This window comes from Saccostrea echinata, unplaced genomic scaffold, assembly GCF_033153115.1.
Source record: "Saccostrea echinata isolate AGI-Se365-2 ecotype Australia unplaced genomic scaffold, CSIRO_AGI_Sech_v1 ptg000054l, whole genome shotgun sequence".
Classification (NCBI taxonomy): domain Eukaryota; kingdom Metazoa; phylum Mollusca; class Bivalvia; order Ostreida; family Ostreidae; genus Saccostrea; species Saccostrea echinata.
Genome location: NW_026889803.1, coordinates 23,946,243 through 23,958,328, shown reverse-complemented (window position 1 = coordinate 23,958,328; position 12,086 = coordinate 23,946,243). Strand labels below are relative to the sequence as shown.

The window sequence follows — 12,086 nt, the reverse complement described above, 5'->3', positions numbered from 1 at the left end:
CTTAATTATCTTTCATATTAACTTGTGTTGATTACGACACATTAAACAGATAGACACTTGTTAAATGTAATTTTACTGTAATTATCTTATATTTATCGGCCTCTTGTTAAATTAATTAAGAGTTAAAAAAGGAAATATGAAGTCTGTTAAAACTTAAGTTTTATACATGTGTGACGGTTTTGGTTTTTATTGAACAATTAATTTGTCTTGCTTAGAATATCTAGTGCCTTAAATTACCTTATACATTTTCCGATAGTCATCACTGAGTTTAAAAGTCCCGTATTTGTAACTTTGTAACTTTATTTGTTTTCACATGTGCTCAAGTTAAATTTACCTCCATATTGGCTGTCATTCCGAACTTATTTTGTTTCCTGACTTTTCATTGGTTGACAGATAGTACTTTGAACATATCAGAAGTCATTTTAGATATTCACATTACTATTTCAAAGCTAGTTAGTTAGAATGATTTTCATTGGTCAGAATTATATATAAACAGTGACAGCGGCATTTTCAAGTCACTCTAGGCTAAAGAACCCAAAGGTTCAAGCTTTCTCTTCTTCTCTCTAAGGGTTTAATCCCGGATTGCTCGTGCAGTCTCATTTTTTTTTTTTTTTTTTGGTTTAGGACACGATCTAAATTCTGTAAAAATTGAACTAAGTCCTTAGCTAGAGTCACATTGGTTCAAGGATGAATTAGATATCCCTAGGCCTTTATAGTGTTAGTTATTATAATTAATTTGCCTCGTCCCTTGTGTAATAAATAGGGCTTTAGGAAATTTTCAGTCTACTTCCATAGTGTTTCACTATTATTTTTAGGGTGTTGTATGGAATCATAAAATCTCTTAAGGTGTTTGGAAGCTCATTCCCATCTATTTTGATGGATTTTTGTTAGGGCATCACACTCATTTTTTTTCTCCCTTATATTTTTGTTATTAAATTATATTTGGGTGAATTCAAAAAAAATGAACAAACACATATTTATCAACCCAAACTAAAAATACAGGCAATGAAAATAGATTTCTATGTCTCAGCATATGTCTTTTGATAGTGGCTAAATACCTGCCAAATATCTCGTTGATATCTCAACTAACAAAAAAGTTATGCCCCAAAATGATGCTAAAATTGTCAGGAGTGCAACACCTTTTTGTGACATTTTGAAATTTCAATATTTTTTTGAGATCTGTGAAATAAAAAAATAATGCTTCATGTTGAAAATAAAGACTTTCCTGATAATATTCAAAGTATTGAGCTTTAAATGTGGACTGTCATAACTTTTGTTTAATCAAGTTGTGGTCATGGCTGATGTCTAAAAAAATGTTATACCATGTCAGGAGTGCAACACAAAAAATGTAGTGTTGCCAAAAAAAACATCAATTGTAAAATTCTGATAGAAAATTAAGACAAAAAAGAATTTTGGAAGTGTAAAACAATAACTGATATACATTTTAAAACTTAACTAGAAATATGTCCATGGGACATGAATGCCTCGCCTAGGGTATATTTGTAATGCAACATTTTAACACAAATTGAGAAAAGTGAGGTCAAAGTCAAAGGAAAGGTCAAGGTGAAAAAATATTGATGCAGTTGAATAGCTTACATCAGTATGTATCAGCATATGAAGTTTGACACTAATTTAAGAAAAGTGAGGTCAAGGTCAAAGGAAAGGTCAAGGTCAAAAATTGTTGATGAAGATGAAAAGGTTACATCAGTATGTATTAGCATATAAAGTTTGATAAAAATATTATGAATGGTTGCTTTAAAACTGAGCTAAACACTAGTTTAAGAAAAGTGAGGTCAAGGTCAAAGGAAAGGTCAAGGTAAAAAAATATTGATGCAGTTGAATAGCTCTCTTCAGTATGTAACTGCATATGCAGTTTGACACTAATTTAAGAAAAGTGGGGTCAAGGTCAAAGGAAAGGTCAAGGTGAAAAAATGTTGATGCAGTTGAATAGCTCTCATCAGTATGTATCAGCATATGAAGTTTGATAACACTATCTTGAATTTTATCTTTAAAACTGAGCTAAAAACTTATTTTAGGAAAGTGAGGTCAAGGTCAAAGGAAAGGTCAAGGTAAAAAAATATTGATGCAGTTGAATAGCTCTCATCAGTATGTATCAGCATATGAAGTTTGTTAAAAATATCTTCAATGGTTTCATTAAAACTGAACTAAATCCTAATTTAAGAAAAGTGAGGTCAAGATCAAAAGAAAGGTCAAGGTCAAAAAATGTTGATGCAGTTGAATAGCTTACATCAGTATGTATCAGCACATGAAGTTTGATTACACTATCTTGAATGGTATCTTTAAAACTGAGCTAAACACTAATTTAAGAAAAGTGAGGCCAAGGTCAAAGGAAAGGTCAAGGTCATAAAATTTTGATGCAGTTGCATAGCTCTCATCAATATCTATGAGCATATGAAGTCTGATAAAATATCTTGGATAGGTTCTTTGAAACTGAGCTTTGAAGAGAGCTAAAGGCAAAGTGTGACGGAAGGACAGACAGAAGGACAGAAGACGGACATGACAAACATTATATGCCCCGGCTATATTCATGGCGGGGCATAAAAATGTTATGTAAATCACAAGCAGCATTAATGAGAGTGAAGTATATGTGCATACCCAAAAATGTCAGGAGTGCAACATTTGATGTTTTGCTCCTAAGCATGAAAAAATTATTATCATTATATGATTTTCTGATTTTTATTCTGGAAAATGAAGACACAAAGAACAATCAAAACACCAATTTTTTGTCATGAGAAGATATTCATTCAAGGTCTACATTTAATCATTTATACCCCTTTTACCATTTTGAAGCATAAAAAACTATAATTTCTTGTGATTATGTATTTTAGAAAGTCTTTTAAGGTGTAATGATATTTTCTTTTTTCAAAAGAAATTTTACTAATAAAAATTCTGAAACTTTTTAATCCAATTGTCTATTCTATTGCCACTTCAGGATTTTAAACTAGAATGCATTTGCAATATGATGATATAAGTGAAAAATATGTTATAAGTAATTGAATTTTGCCAAAAAATATTCAGTTTGGTGGCCTTTTTTTTTAATTCACCCATTTACTTTGTTATTATTTATTCAGTTATTAATTTATTTTTCTACCTCATTTTTTTTGTTTACATTTTGAGATTATTTTGAAAACTTATTTGTTATTTGTTGTCAACTACAAATTATTCAGAATTATCACCATAATAAATTAATTGTTAAAATTCAAACTTTCTTCTTATTTCAAGGTGTTGATCATAATCTAGGAATCTCAGAACCTGGGTTGAATAAAACAGGACCAGTTATTGTACCTTTACATAGTTAGTGGGCTTAGTCTGTTCCTTAGTATTACTTAGTAAAGTTTAAAGATAATTTTGCATTTTTTGGGGCAGATTGAGTACACTTTGCGGCCATAGACAAACTGGTTCCCGTTACATTTTTGGTGCCTGTGAAACCAGGATTCCTAGACAGAAACCATGACTTCACCTTTATTTAGCTTCCATACATCAACCCCTAAAGAAAGTGGTGCTAGACCTAAGGTCTTAAGTCAGGGTGCTAGAAATAAAGACCTAGATGATAGCTTTGATAATGATTTTGTGGCCCTTGAAAAAGAGCATGAAAGTATGTGTCTGGAAGATGCAGAGAAAGAGTTTGAAGAGCTCAAAGTTCGTTTCAATAGGTGTAAGCAAGATCTGGAAGAGAGTAGAGCCTCGAGTGAGAGTGACAGAGTAGCGTCTACTGATAAAAAGCAAGATAAGAAGGTCTCTTTTGAATTGCCTACACAGGATGCTCACTTTTTAGAGAGTAGGGAGTAACAGTTAGAAAGGGATGCTTTGCTAAAGAGAATACAGGAGTTAGAACAAGTAGAATTAGAATTATGTGCACAGTTAGACTGTCACAATAGATTGCACTTTGTTCCACCACCGTCAGATAGGTTTGCATTTGTACCACAGACACCACATGCAAATAGAGCTACATCTACATTAGGTACACCACATGTAGACAGGGTTAACTTTGTACCAGAAACACCACATGCCTATACCGGTAGAGCTACATCTACACAGGGTACAACCACAAACAGACAGGTCTACACCTAGACACCATTGATAGGTTTACACCTGTAGATAGATCTTTTGTCAATAGTTCATTTCAAGGTCACCCTATTAGGAAAGAGAAAGAACCTGATAAGTTTGATGGGAGAACAGTTGAATGGAAAGACTTTATAGTACACTTTGAACAGGTTTCAGATTGGAATAAGTGGACTTATCATAAGAAGTCTCAACAGTTGGTTATGTGCTTAAGGGGTGAAGCTCAGAAACTATTGGGCAACCTCACAGTTGAATTAAGATCAGATTATAATAAGCTTAGGTCTATCTTGACAAAGCGGTTCAATCCACAAGAATATGTCATAGCTCATATGTGTGAATTCAGATCATTTAAACGAAGGTGAAAGTCCTTCAGACTACTGGTATGCTCTAAGAAGGTTAGGTTGTCTAGCATTTCCTGATATGACTTATGATGACAGGGAAATTAACATTCTAGAACAGTTCATCAATGGCATAGGCAATTTGGCAATTCATGATCATGTTATTTTTCACCATCCTAAAACCTTAGAGGCTGCCATTTCATTAGCTATTGAATTTGAGTCTGTTAAGGGTCCACAATTGCAGGGTTCGACACTAACTTTTTAACGCTTTAGTCCGACCGGACTAGTGCTTCTTTACTTTAACTAGTCCGCACGCCATTTTACGAGTCCGTCAAAAACAATTGTTTTTAGACATTAATTTAACGTGACAATTGATATACCTTTTATACTTTTTTTGAAATAAACAAAGCATTTACATGAAATATATTATTCCACAGATTCATTCAAATCTCGCAATCAGCAAGTACGATCGTATTACTGATTTCGTTCTTTTTTTTCTTTTTTTTTTTTGTCTTTACATTCAAAACGTCCAACATCTTTCCTTAAAGTGTCATACTAAATCATGATCGCTAAAGCTTTTACTTCATATCGATCAATCGAAAAATAAAGCTCTGAATTGACTCGGAATTGCGTAGCTACCGGCCATAAGCTAGAAATCTAAAAATAAATGCGGGGTTTTCTAGTAAAAGTTGTCGACAATCGGACATCGGTAATTTATTCATATTGTTTTCCAGAAATTTTTATTGGTCCGCTCGGACTAAATAGTCACAGATTTTATTAGTCCGAATGAAAATGTATTAGTCTGAGACTAACGGACTAACGTTAGTGTCGAACCCTGAATTGTCTATTGTCAAACCAGTTCATGTAGGTGACATTGTGAATACAGTTCAGTCAAAGGGTGAAAGTGAATCTAAGAAACAAGAACCCCTTAAAGAAATGTCAGAGTTAATGAAGTTAATGCAGGCTTGTGTAGATAAACTTTCAAAACTAAGACCACCAAGAGGGGGTAAGAGACACTCAGGGAACATGACATACACAGAATGTTACAATTGTCATAATTTTGGGCATCTAGCCAGACACTTTCCAAACAAGAACAGCTCCACACCCACACATAGAAACACTCAACAAACAGACAAACCTACAAAACAGGAAAACTAGTTGGGGTTGCTCTTGACGCCCATAGTGCAGCCCACAGTTGTAATGAAAATAAGGGCAAAAGTATCAAAATCAATGATTTAAGGAGGTCTTGTCTACTTGCACATTGTCTGTTAGGGAATGATGTACATAAGTTTTTAGTTGACACTGGTTCAATGGCAAGTATTTTATCAAAGGATGTATATTTACAGGTGGATAATAGACCTAGGTTAGGAACAACTGATGTTATTCTCACTGCAGCAGATGGAAGTAACTTGAGAATTCTAGGGAAAGTTGACCTTCAGTTTAGTCTTGGTGGAATAAGTTTTTGTCATGAATTCATTGTTGCTGAGATAGATGACCTTCAGGGCATCTTTGGAATGGATTTTCTAGAGCAAAATGATGCATCAATTCAGATTGGCAAAGGCTTATTAAAAATAGCTGGTCAAAAAATTCAGTTGGACAGAGAACAAATTTCTGTTTGCACTAGAGTCAAGTTATCAAAAAAAAATAGTTGTACTTCCTGATAGTGAAATTGTTGTTTCAGGTTATGCTGTTGGTTTGAAGGACAAATCTGTACACAATTTAGTTGAGCCTTTTAAATTTTTACAGCAAAAAGGTCTATTGGTTGCTAGGACTTTAGTCAATCCAGAAAACATTTTATTTTCAGTTGTAAATATTACAGATAGGCCTGTTAGAGTTGACAAGAATGCCACAGTTGCTTCATTACAGCCTGTAGATATTGTTGAGTCAAGTACTGAGTCAGTTGATGTGTCATCTGAGTTGCCAGAACATTTACAAGTTTTGTTTGAAAAATCATCTGTTGGTTTGACTGAAGAACAAAAATCAAAATTGTTCGAGTTGCTAGTTTCTTACAAAGACATATTTGTGGGACCTGATGGAAAATTTGGTAGGACAAAGTTAGTCAAACACAGTATTGATACTGGGGATAGCAAACCAATTAAAATTCCCCCTCGTAGGTTGCCATATGCACAAAAAGAAATTGTAGAAAAAGAAATTCAGAAAATGCTTGAAAATAATATCATTGAACCAAGTGAAAGTCCCTGGTCTGCTCCTTTGTTATTGGTTGAAAAGAAAGATAAAACCTGGAGGTTTTGTGTAGATTATAGGCAACTAAATAAGGCTACCAGAAAGGATGCATATCCTTTACCCCGAATTGACGAATCCCTTGATTCTTTAGCAGCTGCTTCATGGTTTAGTCCCCTTGATCTTGTGTCAGGATATTGGCAGTGTGAAATGGAAGAAAAAGATAAGCCGAAAACTGCATTTTCTACACATATGGGTCTTTTTCAATTTCAAGTGTTACCCTTTGGAATATCAAATGCTCCAAGTTGTTATGAAAGACTTATGGAATTGGTTTTAAGAGGTCTTAGATGGGAAAAATGTCTTTGCTACCTGGACGACATTATTGTATTTGGTTCTAGTTTTGAGCAAGCTGTTCAGAATCTGAAGTTGGTTTTTGATAGGCTCAGATCTGCCAATTTGACTTTAAAACCTTCGAATTGTGTGTTATTTCAGCAGAAAGTCAATTTCTTAGGTCATGTTGTGTCTAGCAAAGGGATACAATGTGATCCGTGCAAGATCGAAAGTATTCAGACTTGGCCTGTACCTAGCAATGCTACTGAAGTTCATAGTTTCTTGGGTCTCGCAGGTTATTATAGGAGATTTATACCCAATTTTTCCACAATTGCAAGTCCTCTTACATATCTCACTAGAAAAAGGGCAAAATTTTGTTGGACCCCTGAACATCAAACTGCATTTAACAAACTTAAGGAATTACTAACTACTGCTCCCATTTTGGCTTATCCAGATAACAATTCAGAATTCATTCTTGATACTGATGCCAGTTTGACTGGACTTGGCGCTGTATTGTCACAGGTTCAAAATGGTGAGGAAAAAGTTGTCGCATATGCAAGTCGCACATTGAACAAACACCAAGCCAAATACTGCACAACATACAAAGAATTGTTAGCTGTCATTACTTTCATAAGATAATTCAGACACTTCCTCTGGGGTAGACACTTCACTGTCAGAACAGATCATGCCTCATTAATCTGGTTAAAGAATTTCAAGAACCCAGAAGGGATGTTAGCCAGATGGCTCTCTATCCTAGAAACATATGACTTTAGCATCATACATAGACCTGGGAGGTTTCACAACAATGCAGACAGTTTATCTTGTAGGCCAGCAAACTACTGTAAGCGTCTAGATTGTCCAGATTCCCATTCTGAGAATCACAGTTGTCTTAAGTCTCCAAAGGAGTTGCCTAAAACAAAAGATTTCTCAAAATCTGTCATAAATAGAGTAGCTCCTTTAAGGACTATAGATAATGAGTCCGAATTAGGAGACCAGTCCAATACATCAACAGATTCTCTTAGTAGAGAATACAGAGCTACAATTGATCGTAACAATAAAAGTGGAAATGATAGAAAATCCTGTGCGTTTTTTGAAGAATTCAGTGAACTATACGGAATGAGGGCAGGAACAAGACCAAAATTTACAATTGGAAGCCTCTCAGGCAGTGTCAGTGAAAGTTCTCAATTGCCAGAATCTTGTTCTAGTTCTAATGAACAGCCCCAAAGATCAAAAGAAAAACATGCCAAAAATAGGAAAGAAGTTCAAAAAAGGAAGACAGCTGAGGTCACAGAATGGTTAGAACACTATGAGGAAAGGCAAGTTGATTTTCAGAGAAACAGGATGAGAGAAATAAACAAAATGCATGATGAAAAGATGAAAATGATGGAAAAACTGTTAAATGTTCTGGAGAAAAAAAAATAAGTGAATGAAGTCTATGCATTTCAGTAATGTCAATATGTTATTTTTGTTCCAGAAATTGATTGACCTTCCAGATGAAGTTGTATTGAAAATAGCATCATTTTTGGACAGAAAAAGTCAGTTTTGTTTGCAGGTGTGAGTAAATAATACTCCAGGTTTATCATTTTTAAAATGATTGAAAAATTTTCTATTTCCTGTAGTGCTCTCGGAAACAGCTTGTGTTTTCTGAGGAATATGAGTTGCTTGAAAAAATTGACAGTTTTGGGCATTATGATAAAAAAAATATGTCATTTGCAATCACTGAAGATGCTTGCTGTATATGTTGTAAATTTTCATGTGCTCAAATGTATTGATTTATCTGGAGTTCAGATAGATTTTTTAATACTTCACCAAATTATTTTAAACGCAAAGTCATTGGAAATTATCTGTGCAAGAAGGTCAACACCATTTACTTTAAAATTTGTTACCATTCTGCTGTCTGTGAAAAAAAATCTTAAATTTATAGCAGCCTCAATTGAATGTAATTTAGAAGAGCAAAAGGAATGGGCCATTATATTAAATAAGTATGCAGGCAAAATATCTTTTGGTCACAACATAATTGATTCTGTGTGCTCATCGTTACTGCATTATCCAAGATCATTATACAGCATTCCAAATCCATCTGGTCAGTATTGATCTTGCATTTGCCAATTAAGTGATGCAGGTACTGTACGGTATTTTATTATGTAAAACTGAACAAAGTTTTCTGTATACTGACTATCCTCATCCAAAGGAAATGGTTTTTTACCTTTAATTAGAGATCCATTTATCATGTTTATTGACAATTTTTTTATGAGTGAATTGTTTACATATTATATTTTAATTTTCTCGTATTTTAGCAACAAAGATATTGTTACTACTGGTGGTATGTTTTGTATTTTTGTATTGATACATATTAAAGTTCAAGAGAAAAAAAAATGCAGTGTATGTTTTCCTTCTTTATTAATTACAAATAACAGTTTTCTTAATATATTGCAGAGATGAAAATGTCACATGCAATAATTTTGAAGACTCTGCACAAGAGCATTTCTTTTGTTAACACCACGTTGATCATTTCTGTTTATACTGGGATAATAGTTCACTCTGTTTGCTTGATATGGATTTAGTTCCAGATAGTCATCCATGTTGTCTCTCTTCAAAACACACAAAATATGCAAAATACATGCTGATGTCATGAGGTAGCAACAGTCTTCAATATTTATGCAATATAGCTCACACAACCGGCGGAAATGCCCTTTCAAGTGACCTATTGTTCTCTCAACTGTTTGTCTAACTGACGATACCTTGCAATTGAAAAGCTTCTGTGCATTTGAGAGATTACTTACAGCTTTAAAGGGTGTCATCATGAATGATGAAAGTGGATATGCTGCATCTCCTAAAAGATAACATTTTTTGAATGAAAATTCATGCATATGCACCAAAATGCAAACAGATGTCTATGTTGGAATATTATTATTCAATAAAATAAATACAGTGTAATAAGTATATTATACCAATTAAATACTTCTCTTGTGCAAGGTTAACCCCATTATCATGATCCAAACGGTTAAAAATTGGTGAATCGCGGTACACTCTGGACACAGCCAGGCCACCCAACGAAAGTGTCTCTTATCATCATCTGGTCATCGACAACAAGTTGTAGCTGGATAGATGGATATCCTTTCCGATTAATGTAACCTTTATCACCATTTGGAATGAATGATAAAGCAATATGAGTTCCATCAATGAATCCAATACAATTTTGCAACCCACTACACTTGTATATAACTGTAGATATCTGTTCTTGGGCATCATGATCTGGCGAAATAATGAATTTTCGCAAAAGTTTGTCACACAACGTCCTTGAGACCCGACAAACACATCTATGAACTGTGAAAGGACTAACTCCAAATATACATGCATCTTCTCGTATAGAATCTTGGTTGGACATGTACCACAAGAATATCAGGAGTTTTTTGTCAGGAGGCAAGGCAGGTCTACCCATATTACGTTCTCTATATTTAAGTGTCGGTCCTAATTCAAGCAGAAGAATGTTATAGATATCTCTAGACAAGCGAAAATGCTTCCTAAATTCATTGTTATTCATTCTTGGTATTATTTCTTCAACAAATGTACCAATTTTTGCCACATTACATCTGTTATTCATGGTTTGTAGGCAGAAGAAAATAAACATCAGATCTTCGTCGTTTTCCCATATATCATCCTTTTCCTCGCTTTCAAAAATTTCATCAATAAAAAAAAGGCAAAACAACGTCCATTTTCAATGCACTCGAGTCATGTTCTAGCCGTTTGATTAAAGAGAGACTTTATTTGTTTCTGCGCATGCTCGATATCAACCCGACCCGACACTAGTGTTGACAAGTCAAATACGCCCTAGACGTACCAAATGTCAAGTGTGGTTTAAAGAGACGGATCTAAATTGGGGACTGAAAAGTTACTTGCGCTCGGCCTGACGGTCGAACCGTCAACAAGTTATTTTTTAGAGATGCTTACTTGATCGATTATACTTAACCAGTTAACACCAACGCATTGGTTAACAACATATATTGAAATTGGATACGATATTTTTTAGAGAAACATTATGGATTACCTGATCAATTACTTTCTGTATATTAAGTGGGAAATTAAGCAAAACATCTAACTGCTCGTCATCCAACACATCATGATCATCATCGTCAACACCAGCCATGTTGAATGCAGACGCCCGGAAGCGCTGTCAGATAAGTCGGACTAAAACAATGTCGTATGAACCAATATCGGAATCCGGGATGTTTCGCGCCGATTCTGTTTCGCACTGAGATGGTTTGCGCCAATCTCTCACCAGAGGGCGTATTACGCTTCGCTACAACACCTCTGTTAACGTCTAAATGCCAAGATTCTTGGCAAAACTTTCTCTGACCTATTGCATAACAAATTATCAATTTTAAAATTATATACTTTAGCTTTAAAAATTAAAGAAAAGTTTATGTATAAAAATTAGAAAGAGATATATCTGTATCACCTTATCTTACAAGGGATTATTTCTCGGCGGGATATTGCATCAAGTACACAGATATGGAGAACGTGGAAAATTTAAAACCCATTGCCAATAAATATCAACATAGTTTAGTTTTTAAAGACAAACAACTTGCAGCATCGACACATATACAGAAAAGTGAAGATAATACGCTTGTTAATCTTCCTGTGATAAAGGCCACGCGTCTCCGCCTTTCGTACTACTTTTTAGACGTTGACAGAGGTATAAGTGGAGCTTCCAAAATAATATTTTGGGTTGGATTAAGTATTACCTTACTGACAGGCAACAATAAGTGAATATTGAAGGTTTTTCATCAACATTTAAAACTGTTGATGCAGGAGTACCCCAGGGATCTGTGCTAGGCCCATTTTAATTCTTATTATACATTAATGATATAACCGAAGGCATACAGAATGGTATCCGTTTATTTGCGGATGATACATCATTGTTTGCTATAGTAGACGCCGATATTATTACTCCTACATTATCTCTTACAGCCGATCTTGAAAAAATAAAGAAATGTTCAAACTCTTGGGCTGCAGATTTTAACGCTGATAGATCAATTAATGTTAATTTTACAAGGAAGCAGCGACTTTTTCCAGACATTTTGGAGAAAATGGGGACATAATTGAACAATTCAGTAGCCATATACATCTAGGGCTTCACCTTCAGTCCGATGC

General features: G+C 34.5%; 1 protein-coding gene across 1 annotated transcript in view; it reads right to left on the bottom strand.

Annotated features, from left to right (window-relative positions):
* LOC133206147 (vacuolar protein sorting-associated protein 53 homolog) overlaps nt 1–11,080 on the bottom strand; it is a 540,720-nt gene extending 529,640 nt beyond the window's left edge. The window contains exon 1 of the mRNA XM_061342079.1: nt 10,981–11,080. Within this exon, the coding sequence (XP_061198063.1) occupies nt 10,981–11,079 (99 nt within the window). The 5' untranslated portion in view covers nt 11,080. The remainder of the gene's footprint in view (nt 1–10,980) is intronic.
* Between the last annotated feature and the right edge of the window lie 1,006 nt (nt 11,081–12,086).